The sequence below is a fragment of the Montipora capricornis genome, chromosome 12, assembly GCF_036669925.1.
Source record: "Montipora capricornis isolate CH-2021 chromosome 12, ASM3666992v2, whole genome shotgun sequence".
NCBI classification, from domain to species: domain Eukaryota; kingdom Metazoa; phylum Cnidaria; class Anthozoa; order Scleractinia; family Acroporidae; genus Montipora; species Montipora capricornis.
Window position 1 is genome coordinate 28,409,847 of NC_090894.1, and position 13,742 is coordinate 28,423,588.

Below are 13,742 nucleotides of genomic sequence, written 5' to 3' on the forward strand. Positions count from 1 at the left end.
ATCGCTTTCGACTATTTTCTTAACAGTGCAATTTTGATCTATGATAAGTATGAGCTATTGTTTGGACGGCACGGCCCCGAAGGTTCTAAAACCCATAGACAGGCAAAACAGAGCTTAAATATTGTACATCAAGAATTAAAGCGCTTTGTTTCGGCTTCAACAAAAGTTTCGTTTTTCTTAAAGCGTAAAAGATTGTCTCAAAGGTGAAATGGACGTAGTAAGAAGATTTTTCCGTGATCGAACTGGAAAAACGATGAAAAAGTAAATTACTTTCATTCCGGAAAAAGGAAGCTTTGGTGCAACAACAAGCAAATCACATCCTGAAGGCAAATAAAAAAAAAAGAACTTTGGAAAAATCAATCGGAAAAACTATTTGCTTTCTTTTATTACCCGTAGAAAAGGGACAAGATTTATGTTTCCCCAGCGTTTTTTGGTCATTTTAATTTTGACATTTTCATGTTGTTGACTGAGGCACTTTTAAAGACCTTAAGTTATAATATATGCTGATTATGCAATATCTGAACGGAGACAGCTAGTGATTAGTGACTCCCTGATGTCGATTGTAAAATGTATTTTTACTTCGGCTATCGACCTTCTCTTTAACAGAAAAAGATGTTAAATTCGACTCTTTCTTCGAACCGATGTAATCCAAGATACTCAAATTTGCATTGATTGTTTAATATGGTTGTGAGGAATTCCAGTTTTTCATTGATTTTCGACTGATGAAATCATTTTCAACACATTCTTTTCACGTTTACAGAGAAGAATGTTGATCACTGATGTTCATTGTTGTTCATTGTTGTTCACTACTGTTCATTGATCACCTCAAACTTTAACGGAAAAAAAGTTCTTTGAATAAGTTAAAAATATACTTTGAAAAGTAAAAGAAAAAATCGAATCGAGCTGTCACGTGCCAGGCACGTGCTACGCGCATTGAACATCAAATGCAACACCTTCAGTAAGTTCTTTGCTATACCTAAGATTTGACCTAAGTATGTACCGTGAGATATCGATCCTTTATTCAACTGCGAGATCCGAACTCTGCCGTGAAACTATTTTTTGCAATTATGGTCATAGGACAGTAATGATAAAATCAAAATAGTATGTTGAGGTCGCGGTTGATTATGGCGCTAGATATCCTTCTACTGCAATGTTTCCACGTTCTCATCTGGCTTAGTGGTCGACATACAATGCAATGCCAAAGAAAGTTGCATTTTCACTTGCAAGACTTGCATGCAAATCCAGCGGTCACGAGCATTACTCCTCATGATTGAGTTCCACACGCTGATAATGTGAGCAAACTCAATCTTCATCTTTTTCGCAGAAAAAAAAAGTTTTCGGTAATATTAAAACAACTGCGAAGTGCCTTTAGTCGTGTTATGTTTAGAGAACACTCAAGAAGCTACAGCTCCTCTCAGAGTCGCCTCGGGCAGCTCTTAACGCTTCTTCCTTTTGTTTTAACGCCAACAAGCTTTAGTAGCGTCGTAATGGATGCGGAAATTCGAGAATTAGTTGTTCTACAGCCCCGTGAAACGGACGCAACCACTTCCCAACACCGCTGGGAGTTGTTGGCCCAACACTGTTGCGAGTTGTTGGCCAACACTGTTACGAGTTGTTGGCCTAACACTGCTGCGTCCGTTTGCACGGTCTTAACAAGGCCAGTAACTTCGATCAATTAAAAATCAGCTGCCATTTGCGAAAGTGGCCTAGATGGCTTATTTCAGCAGGACGCAAACGAAGTGTCCACTTTTAAACCCTAATATAATTTTGAGTGGTACATTTCCTGTACCTGGGATGCCGAAAATGATGCAATCTACGCCCACTCGCTATTAAACAAACGCCTTGTCAAATAAACGCCACGCCACTCCCTAGTTAACGCCGCGTACTCGATAAACGCCTCCATTGCTACAGGGGTCGTTTAGTAATAAACTGTCACTCTGCAACGGAGGGAGCGGTTACATAACTAACACAATAAAAGCTGAAAGGTCCTTTGCAAACGAAGCGAAAGAATTGAAACCGGTTTCGCTAATTTCAATGTATTTGCAAACCGCACTGACGACTTCGGTAGTGGAAATCGGGCAAAGGACTTCACCCGACAAAAATTGATGCTTTGCCTCTGACGTCAAGGCAGCGGGCCACGTTGGTGTACAGAACAAGGCAATAAAAATCTCTTCTGCGAATTTGACGCTATTATGATGCAAAACTTGTGGGGCCATATTCTATTGTTTTGTACACTAACATGGTCGTCTCATCACGTGGATGCAAACCAAGAATTAACCATATTATTGGATGAAGTTTAGCGGTGTGATTATCAAGGCAGAGGTTTGTGCCATCTGCTGATGCAAAAGGACGAGGCGGATAACACAAACCGAGGCCCTGATAATTCTCGCTTTGATGCGAAAACCGAATTCAATAACTGTTTTATTTTGCACATTTCTGAACACCGTGTAAAGGCAAGAGAGTGCACAAATAGTGATCACTTTAAAGCAAACAACTTGTGCGTAAACAACTTTATTTCTAAGATTACAGCTTTTTGTGCCCTCTTAAAGCTTAAAGGTCAAGTTTCCTGTATGTTAACATTAAAGATATCTCCGAATGAGAGTTGTTTATAATAGCCCCTTTTCACGGTTAGTTTTTCTCATTTGCATTACAATGTAATCAAACGTGGATGAGAGGCAATTTCGGGTTAGAACTACAAAATAGCCCGACATTGCCTCACATACATGCTATATTATATTGTAATGCAAATAAGAAAAACTAACCGTGAAAAGAGCTATTACTTGATCAAACGCCTGGTCAGCTTGTTAAGTGGCGTCGCTTCTGCATATACCATAATACTCTTTGTTTGCCCTCCAATCTTTACGCACTGTTTCCAGTTTCTCTTGGGATTTTCAAGGGTCCCGAGAGAAAATAAAAACAATGCTTATGCAAAATTTCGCAGGGCAAACAAGCATTGCGGCTCAGAATGGAGGAGCCAGCGGTCATTTTGCAGCGTATGGTAGATACTTTATATATGATACCCTATAATGTACCGTTCCTCAAGTCCTCTACCCGTCCTTTAGCGTCCTTACACATCATATATAAAGTACCTACCCAGCTTATGACGTATGATATGGGGAAGACATGCGAGAACGCCCCATATAGAAGCAGTGTTTAGCCTGACGTTTATCGTGAATATTGAGTCCGCGAAGAAACAGCAAAGCAACGGAGAAAATATCATAATTAAGTAAAGTACGATCGTCCGGGTGAGTGTAGTCCTGAGAAGGACTATTTGAGATGACATTGACTGACGTTTCGACAACCTGAGCGGATGTCATCTTCAGAGTGAAGTCCACAGCAGCACTTGTGTTTACCTTGTTTCTCTTAATTACGAAATCTCTGTTCCCCGTATCATACGTCACAGCAGGTTGCTGATTTAGTTTTTGACTTCGCACTGAAAAGGCCGAAAAAGCGGTAAAAGCCCAACTTCGAATGTAATTTTCTCGCTAAAAACAGAAAAAGAGAAGACAGAACTCCACAAACGTAACTTTACTTATGTTCGGCTTTCCAAACAAATGTTGGAAAAATTGCTGATTTTGGCCTTCAGTTCTCCTTTAAACGTGAAACGGGTTTTCGTAAACGTCGACGCAGTTGATCTTAGAATCCCTTTTGTTTTGTAAAACTACATTAATTGCAGGGTGTTTTGTTCGTATTCCTAATGGCAATGGACAAGAACAACTAATTTAAGAAAAAACGATTCTCTCCAATAAGCCACTTTTATAAATGGCGACCACATTTACATTCCTTGAAATTTGCTCATCGTAACGAGGCCAGAAAGGCTTCTTAGCATGAAAACAGAATGTTCTATTTGACCGCCATTATGAAAGAGGTCTATAAACATCCTTCACTAGAGTAGTTTTCAATTGAGTGTCGAAAGTAATTAGTGAATTACTTTGGTTTATGATTACTTCACTCAGTGATTGGTTCAAAGTTCTCGCGCCATTTTTTCAACCAATCAGAAGTGAAACCAAAACCAATCGTGGCTCGCGCGTGCACATTTTCCCGCGCTTTGTGTCGGCTACGTGTAATAGACCAATTCGGCTAACTCATTGTTGTACCCAATTCAAATCTCTAGGGGTTAAGATGCTTTGTGTATTGCATTTGCATGATAATGTAGCATTCACATTTAAATGATATGGTAATACTTGGAACAAAACGTTTTATTCCCAAAAGATTTGAATTGGGTACAACACTGAGTTAGCCGAATTGGTCTATTACTTCGAGTCTTGATTGCTTTACTGGATTGTATCCGACCTTTTTGATTGGCCAAAGTAATTACTTTGGTTTTGGTTTTACGGCACTCAATTGAAAACTGCTCTAAAGTACAAAATTTCTTGTACTAATTGCAATAATTCAATTCCATACCAAACAATTTTATTTCTGTTAAATTCAGTTTTTCAAAAGAACAAGTATTCGAATTAGATCTGGAATTTTCGGTGGACTCGTCAGATATCTCTGTTGACTTGAATATTCAAGTCCACTTCCATTTTTTTTTATTTTATCTTTTGATGCGGCCGCCTAAAAGATTAATTCTTACAACTAAGATTGTTCCTCAATAAACTTGCCGTTACATAGCAATAGATTTACTTCGCCAATGACAATATTAAATATCTACTTTAATAATATCTACAACTCTTGGATAACAATATTATTATCAGTCAATAGTTCTCGTCTCTATATATATCGGTTTTATATTGAGTGTCATCACAATTTTGCATTTTGACAATTCCCGCATTTGAGGTCACTGGCCTACGACTGGCCATGGTCGAAACAATTCACGCCTTCTCCTTTTGCAACTGCACATGAGATTTTTTGCTCGCACAGCTGATACACGCCATGCGCGCGTAGGGGTGACATCTTGAAGGATGCGCAAGCCCTACGCCTCAAGAACGTGGCGATCGGTCATTGCACGAAGAGATTATTTTTTTTTCTCAGTTGGAGTCATTCTCCTGGACGAAAGGAAAGAAATATGGAAAGAAAATATCAATGGTCCGCCTTATCGGTTTTCTGAGAAGAAAAAATAGAGGACTTTATCACTAACTATTTCAAGAAATTTCTGTCGAGGGCGTTTTACGAGCCGATGTGTATGAAAAACTGACACAATCTCACGGCCTCGCATTGGTGGAGGGGATGCTTTTTCAAAGGCTCGTGAAACAAGTCTTTGCGACGTATTTAACTTTGGGGAATGTTTGCTTTTACTCCATCGGCTAAATACTCTTTAACAGCGTCGAAAATGCTTGAAAGAAGATCTCACGAAGTTGAAGTCGCCCCCACGATTTTTTCGCTAAACTTTAAACCCTTGCATGCCATTTTATCGCCTGTCGCGTTGCTATAGGTCATGAATGGTAACCTGCGATCTGCATGGCGTTCTTTCGCGCCCTCTCTAAAGAAAAGAACGCCTGATCGAAGGTTACACCTATGGTTCCAAGCCAAGTTTTAATCGCGCCTTGGCGACATGACATCATCACCAGCACCATCTGCACGAGCAAAAATCCCTGATCTCTCAGGCCCTTACTGTTCTCATCTATGGTGCTCTGGAATTGGTTGTAATGAATGTCACTCAGTAAAAAAACCGCATCATCTAACCAACTGAATTCAACAACTAAAGTGAAATATTTTTTCGCCTACGAACACCTACACGATATATCATCTCTCTTGTCCCATGGACAGTCGGAATTTGTGTAAAAAAATAGAAAGAAACACTGTTTTAAAGCTAAGATGAAACAATAAATAAGAATGCTGCGTTACAAGGACGCATTTCAGTCGTAGGAAGAATTATTGTTAAATAAGCTAAAACGTATCATATTTAATTTTGCCGATTGACCGGCATAATAAAACCACCGCAATAAATAAGATGTGTTGCTTTTTGCATGCAACGAGTACCTTAACACGAAAAAGCCTACTAAAAGCTGTGAATTCTGCAAAGGAACATTAAAAAACCAGGATCCGGTTTGTTTTCCCAAAGTTTAAGAAAGAGCCAACAAAGCCACAAATTTGTCTTTACAAAGTTTTAACCATAGTCATTTACGTGGGAGGACAAGTTCATTGTGATAAAATAAGAGCATAAATAAGTTCCTGTTTAGACGAGTAAAATTTCGAACAGGAGCTAATCTTTAAATAAGCCGCTTTCAGTTTGTAAATTAAGATGGTTTAGCAAGTCATAAAAAGACTCCGAGAGGTAAGATTCGCTGAAAAAGCTGATACCTCCCACATTTTAATTTCACTTAAAAGTCAGTTGAAGAATGACTTAAACTATTTCACTTATGTAGCAAATGAAATTAATGGTATTTTAATGAAGCCATAAAATGAAATTTACCGATTTAAATGTGCAGCGATGATTTTCAACAGGAAGGAAATTTCTAAAAAACGAATATGGTTAGAGTTCCTTCCGCTGTTGGTATTCAAATCTTAGTAAAACCTTAAATTTTACCGTCAAACTACAATAGATGATGGCCAAATTCGTTGTACGAAAACAAGATCATAAATAAAATTTACTTCTTTTAATAACCAAGGAAAATCTTAAACAGGTACTTAAGTCTATACGATATCCACAATAATTATTTAGGGCTAATGTAGAAGATTTCTATAAAGTCAGACCTTGAACTAGAGGTGTTCTTCCTTAGACATTTCTTTTGGAAACATCGCTTTGAAAAAAATTCTATTTGTTGGGTAGACAAATTGCAAACCGTAAGAAAACTCCGATGGGTCAGTCAAGGGAAATAATATTGTTATTTACTTCCATATCAGACCTCCCACGAGTCGTCAGACAAGTCTGTTGAGGTGCGTGCATACGCTGATCCTTGCATGTTTCCAACGCTCTCAGGCTCCTGGAAATGAAGCAATTTGTAATGTATCTTAGCCAGTGCGGGCTACGCATAGGTTCGGTGGGCAAGCTAAATTTTACTTTTGCGAACGTACGCAAAAGGGTTAAAACAAAGATTGGAACGCTCAACCCGTAGAGGAAAGACCAATAGGGGCCTGGAACCTCTTTACCACAGCGTCAGGGGTTTATATTGTAATTTTTAAATTTCGATTTATTTATTTATTATTGTGTTGATGTAGTTTTGTCTTGGCGTGATGGGTTGAAAGTTGTCTATGTCTTTAGTTGTGTTGGGATAAATGTCACCTAAAAACTGAGTCAAGCCATTTACTCAAACTGGCCTATTCGCGCCTAGTCCCCATAAGCGCCAGAAAATCAAGTTTTGCGGGAAAATAAACAACCCAATGTTGTACCCAATTCAAGCCCTTTGGGAATAAAACGTTTTGTTTCAGGTACATGTATTTCCACATGATTTAAGATCATTTAAATGTGAATGCTGCATTACAATGCAAATACAATAAACAAAGAATCTTAACCCCGGGAGATTTGAATTGGGTAAAACATCGAGTTATCGAGTCAGTTGATTTGGTCCATTCTCTACTTGCACAAATCCCATAATACATTTTTTCAACCCTCCCCCCCCCCCCCCACAAAAAAAAAAATGCATAGGCATTGTTTTCTATTTCTCTTCGGACATTTTTATGCGTCAGGAGAAATTGAAAACAATGATTATGCAAAATTTTGGGGTAAAAGAGGTGTATTATAGGATTCGTGAAAGTAGGGTATTGTTTATTTTACTACAAAACTTGGTTTAAAAATAGACACTTTTCTGACGCTTATGTGTGTCTTTATTATTTTTTGTCACCTCTATTGTGACTTAATAGTTCATAGTTAATAAGTTAGTGATCCTGTATATTTTAACTCTAATTTTGTATCAACCGTCACGTCTGAAGATGTATGCAGACGCATACGAAACGTCAAGTAAAAGATAATTTCAAATAATGCGTTTATATCTGATGCTTATAGCCGCTGTTTGTGCGTTATTTCTGATAAAACTGAGATGGCCAAAGAAAAAGAGTATTATCACTTAACCGCGGTAAGGCCTGAAAAAAGTCATTACCAGACTTCTGCGCCAACTAGCAGGACGTGCTCTCAACTTCAAAAAGCCCGCTAAAACTACAACATTGGCTAAAATGGCAGCCGTCAAACAGGTCCTTTTAGAGATTTGGTTTCAAGACTCCGCATACCTTTGGATTTCCTGCAGTAGGCGGCGTCGCTTGTTGACAATCTTTATGCCACGAGTCAATCAACTCCCAGAACTTCCTTTGGTTAACAACAAAGTTATTATTCTGTAGAAAGAGAAAAAAAACGTGCGAAAATCCTGTCATGTGAAAAGAAGGATATAAAGTAGAGACAGATGGCTTAGCTCGGAATTGTGGACTCGATCTGCTGCTAGAAAATGCCTTGAAAGCTTGATATTTTTTCGTAAAAGAAGCGAACACCACAAAAAAAATAACAAAGAGGAAAGGAAGAGCGTGATCTTTCACGGTTGAAATAACTCCACCTACCTCTTGCTGCAAAATTTTCATCTTTTTATTTTGCTGCGCTACTCTTTCCCGGAGCTAAATAGAGAAAAAACAAATCAAGGCGTCAATTATTCCCTCTTTCATAGTTTCTTCCATGTTTTCCTCAGCTCCGAAATCTCTGCGATCTTATCACAGATCTTTTGCAAACCTATTTTCGTTGCATGCACCTTGTGCGAAGGAAAATGTGGAATTTTTTTTGCATTGAATGTAAACGGTAATAGCAGGGATATGAGCTCATAAAGCGGCTAAAACTAGCCAATCAAGACTAAGGCCGTGTTCACATTATGCCTCGATTATGATCGAATTAAATATGAAATGGGTTCACATCCAACTAATAGAGCGATTTTCAATTGAGTGTCGAAAGTAATTAGGGAATTGCTTTGGTTTTGCATTACTTCACTCAGTCATTGGTTCAAAGTTCTCGCGCCATTTTTTCAACCAATTAGAAGTGAAACCAAAACCAATCGTGGCTCGCGCGTGCACATTTTCCCGCGCTTGGTGTCGACTACGTGTAATTACTTCGAATTTTGATTGGTTTACTGGATTGTCTCCGTCCATTTTTGATTGGCCAAAGTAATTACTTTGGTTTTGGTTTTACGACACTCAATCGAAACTCGCTCTAACAACCTCAAGGGATAATTATAGTGCGTAATTGAACAGAATGGCGAACACGTGGTGGTATGAGCAGACGAAACTTCTAATCGCTTTATGGAGCGAAGATTTGGATTTGTCTTCTTCTATTCTGGGAAGCCATCCTTGGTTCTCTTCTCGCCTCAAGGATGGTGATGTAATAGCGCGAGCCACAAGATTCGGCGCCATTTTGTCTCACATTGCGAGGTTACCCTACCTATTGTCTTTGAATTCGCAGATGTGAACAGAACCATAATCGAATAAAATTGAATGGAGTATGATAGCCTGAATTATACTTCAGTTGATCATAATCAACGTTGTGTGTGACCGCGGCTTAAAAGTAACTGCTTGTCTTTCATTGATCCAGCAAATTACCCATTAAATTATGTCCTCTTCAATGTTATAGCTGTCATGAAGAAACACAAGCTACACAAACTTGCAAGCAAATAAATAAACACTCTTTTTACCTGATGTGCCAAAACTGAGCAACGAGTTAAGTTTATTACTCACCTTGGCGTTTTCCTGCTGCAATTTTAGCAGAAGAGCTTTCATGTCTTCAACATTGCCTAAAATGCCGTGAAATACTAATTAAAAGAGTCACCACTAATTACTTCCCAAGATACGACGATATTAGAAAAAAAAAACAACTAAATTTTACCAGTTAAGCGATGCGTTATACTTCCGAAGTTAAAATTATAATTATAATTATACCATAATTATCAATAATTATAACCATATAACATAATTATTTAATTCACATCTAATGATAATTATGATTAATGATACCCTTGCATACATACATACAACTTACAAGGCTCAAGGTGGCACTGAACTGCAACTGAAGACACGGAGATTTCACTGAAATATCAAAACAACAACAAAATCAAGTGCGTGCAAGTACAAAGAGGGTTAACTACTTATCAAGCACTACACGAAAAAGGTTTCAAAATAATATTAACTAGACGTTGCATAAATGTTCTGGACTCCAAAGAGCGGGTTACAGACGAAGGAGAGAAGTGATCTTCTTACCTATCTAAGCAATAGGTCATTTTCGAGTTCACGTCTGCCTCCTCTTCAAAGCGAGTCTAAGTGCGAAGTTTTGTGATGGTAATTAGTTCTAACTTACAAAAAAATGAAAACTAATTTTCATGAGAAAAACTTCGCACTTAGACTCGCTTTGAAGAGGAGGCAGAGATGAACTCGAAATAGCCTATTGTCTCTTATATAGACACCTGCAAAAATTCAGGCGACTTCAACTGGATTGGAACCCACGTCCTCTGCTCTACCACTTGAGCTACGAAGCCACCCAGTTTGGAACACACCTCCTATCAAATTGACCTCCTCTTAACATTAAAAGCAACTTCAGGAGGCATCTTATCGAAATATTCTAAAGCGTACATGTACGTTTTCACCGGAGAGAAATTCTACCGAGTTAACATCGATTTTTCTAACTGTTTGAGTCCCAACTTGCCCATGCGTAGGAAGATATAGGGTCAACTAACTACCTGCTCTTTCCTGCCGAGGCCACAGCCTGTCCACCAATAGGAATGTATTCGGCATCACGGAGCTCCTGCAGTGAAAACAAATTCAAATTAACTCGTTGACTCCTGGGAGTGAGATTTTACTCTGTCGCCAGACGATTTTACTCGTCAATGCGGGCACTTCGGGAGTCCATGGGTTATAAAAACTAGGTCAGTGTTAAGAAATAAACACCTGGGGCCCGTTTCTCGAAAGTCCCGAAACTTTACGGGCCATTTTCGGGTGTCACTATTCCCGCTGTATCTCAAGAACGGAGAGGATTTAAGTCGTTAAACTTCACAGTCATTTAGCTTTTTGTTTCCTCGGAAACATCTCAAAAGATCGGCTTTCTTGGACAAGCGGTTGGCAGGTTCACAAATGGCTTTTCGGGCCCGAAAAGTTTTCGGGACTTTCGAGAAACGGGCCCCTGGAGCCTGTTTCTCGAAAGTCCCGATAACTTTTCGGGCCCGAAAAGCCAGTCGTCAAACTGCAATCTGCTTAGTTTGAAAAGCTAATCCTTTAACATGTTTTTGATGTAAGAAAAACAAAGAGGATTGCGAAGTTTGACGGCTTAGAACCTCGGTGTTGCGAAGATATAAAGGGAATTGTGGCACCCGAAATAGGCCCGAAAAGTTTCGGGACTTTTGAGAAACAGGCCACAGTTCATTAGTAGTTATGGTTTTTGATCATGTCGGAATTCCAACGCTTGCAAATCTTGTGCTTGCAGAATGTGATTAAAGTGTTAGTTAAGTAATTCAGTGTGATTAGCTTGTGTTTATGTTTAACATTTAAAATTAATGTAGTCATTTTAGACAGTTCGTTTCACCGCGGTTTGATTTTAAAACTACGCCAAGGGCGGTCAATTTCCGTTAAGCTAAGGCACACAGTGCACTTTCCCTCGCGTCCTTCCAGTCCCAGCTACGAAACGAATACAAGTATTGCGTTCTGTCGAGTTTCTGTTTCGCGTTAGCACGTTTATAGCAGCATAGTTTATGTATTGAGATGGTTATGAAACTCGACAAGTGTTTTTTTTTTCATGTTTTTGTCTGTATTTTTGGCCTTGACGGTGCACAATGCAAAACACACCTTTTTTCGAGAAGATAACCAATCAGATCTCTCGATTAAATTATGCGCAACTAATTTGCGAACCCGTGCGAAGCGAAAACAAAAGATTGTGCACTGTTACGGTCAATTCAACATTGATTGCGACAACCGTTGTTCGCGCTTTTAAAGGGTCTGAGGTTTCATAACCAGTCCCTCGATTAACTATGTTTATAGTAATGTTTCATTATTCTTTTCCATTCAGTTTTAACCGCTTTTCGCTTCACATCACTCTACTTCGCCCTTCATCCACTACCGCTGTCGTTAAAATTAGAGCGTGTTGAAAACTCAGAAGGCTGGAGTCTTCAGTGGCAATTCAACACGTACGTTTTTGAGCCACCCTGGTACACTGCTCTCGGAACTAGAAAGCGTGCGCCCAGATCCAGACGGGCTTCTTTCGGAGCTTTGTGAGCCCACAGATCCCATGGAGATGTACTCCGCTTGGTCGAGCTCCTGAGAGGAAAGGAAAGGGCAAGGTTCACATTTTGTTTGATGTTCGGTTTTGTAATGAACTGGGAAGGAAAGAAAATATGGGAAGCGGTTTTTCTCCGGGTACTCTGGATTTCTCCTCTCCTCAAAATCAATTTGATCCGTTTGATTTGATTTGCGTTAATTTTAGTTGATGTCAATTTACAGTGTACCCAATGAGAAGCCTAATGATCGGTCTCGTCACCAGAGCCTCGTGTCGACCCAAGGCTCTGGGAAACTCTATTTAGGAAAACATGCGCCGTGGCGTTCTTATAGCCAAAAATTGGCTATTTGAACTTTACTGCGCCTGCTCACTCCTCCTGCTAATATGAATGCACCAAGTAGAGACGCTTTTGATTGTTCTTCACGAAAACCAATGAGAGGACACTTTGCTTCAGGGTTCCCCAGAGCTGTTCTCTCCCTCAGTCAAGAGAAGAGCTCTGGGGTCGAGATTGCCCAATGATGTAAGACTTGACACTTTTCGGGAAGCCCATCTTATTGAAAAAGCTCAAAGTACAGAACCTCTTGAGATAAACAAGCGTGACGAATAAAATAATTTAACAACCTCGTTATTTAGTATATAGTGTTTCAACAGCATTTTATTCTTTTAAAATTTTGGTATGTTTATCCAGTAGTTATATCACGTTACGTTATCAATTAAAATCTTCTTTAATTACTTTATAACTTGTGTTTATATATTCAATAAATTCGTTAGATCTCCAAATAAACCTGATGAAGGCTGGTATTGGCCAGCCGAAATATCGTTAAAAAATACATTTTCTAGTAAAAACTATCGGGATAAGAAAGCGACGTTTCGACCGTTCAACGGTCATTATCAAGCAAAGTGAATATAAAAATTTACATAAGTACTAATTATATAGTAGAACAAAGAAGTGACCGTTGAACGGTCGAAACGTCGCTTTCTTATCCCGATAGTTTTTTCTACAAAATGTTTTAAAAAACCTCTACTTAAATACATTTTCGCGTCGTTTATCAGTTGTGCGATACTCTACTTAACTTTCATCAATATTTTAGAATCAATTTTGACTGATCACGATTTTCCTTTGATCCAACGCTGTGCAAGACTTATCGTCCACGGTTTTTGCAAAGGTTTAAAACCTCAACTTCACTTAAACAAAGTTCATTATTATCATTATCATGAATAAGTACCGTGTCACTAAACGATACATTCACTCACATCTTGAAGCCAAAGCGGGGGCAGGCTACTCTCTCCCAGACACCTTGGGTCAGATGCAGACCCTGGGGCTCGAGGCGAGCGACCAACACCAGAATCCTTTGTCAAGTCACCGAAGTGATTGTTACTATCGTAATTGATATCCAGTCTGACTTGATCGGAAAATTCGGAATCTGGCTCATTGTTGTCACCTGCTGTTCGAGAAAAAAGTGGAGCTAATTACCTCTTTGAATAAATGCTTTTTTTAGTTGTTTTCCGAATACCACGCTTCCCAAAAGATAACCAAAAGGCTACCCAAAATATAAGGTCCGTGATCGAAAGACGAATTGATAAATTCAAGTATCAGACATTCTTGCACTAAAAGAGGAATCCAGCGTGTATGAAT

General features: G+C 39.0%; 1 protein-coding gene across 4 annotated transcripts in view; it reads right to left on the reverse strand.

Moving 5' to 3' along the window:
- Positions 1–2,493: 2,493 nt before the first annotated feature.
- The window catches only part of LOC138027155 (serine/threonine-protein kinase Nek9-like), a 52,806-nt gene continuing 41,557 nt past the window's right edge, over positions 2,494–13,742 (reverse strand). For 2 of the 4 annotated variants that reach the window (XM_068874671.1, XM_068874669.1), the window contains exons 23-30: positions 13,361–13,551; positions 12,022–12,147; positions 10,581–10,645; positions 9,887–9,933; positions 9,586–9,641; positions 8,428–8,481; positions 8,107–8,208; positions 2,494–6,866 (exon numbers count right to left, since the gene is read on the reverse strand). In XM_068874671.1, the coding sequence (XP_068730772.1) occupies positions 6,783–6,866; positions 8,107–8,208; positions 8,428–8,481; positions 9,586–9,641; positions 9,887–9,933; positions 10,581–10,645; positions 12,022–12,147; positions 13,361–13,551 (725 nt within the window). In that variant the 3' untranslated portion in view covers positions 2,494–6,782. The remainder of the gene's footprint in view (positions 6,867–8,106; positions 8,209–8,427; positions 8,482–9,585; positions 9,642–9,886; positions 9,934–10,580; positions 10,646–12,021; positions 12,148–13,360; positions 13,552–13,742) is intronic. The other 2 variants (XM_068874670.1, XM_068874672.1) reach the window with 2 other exon arrangements.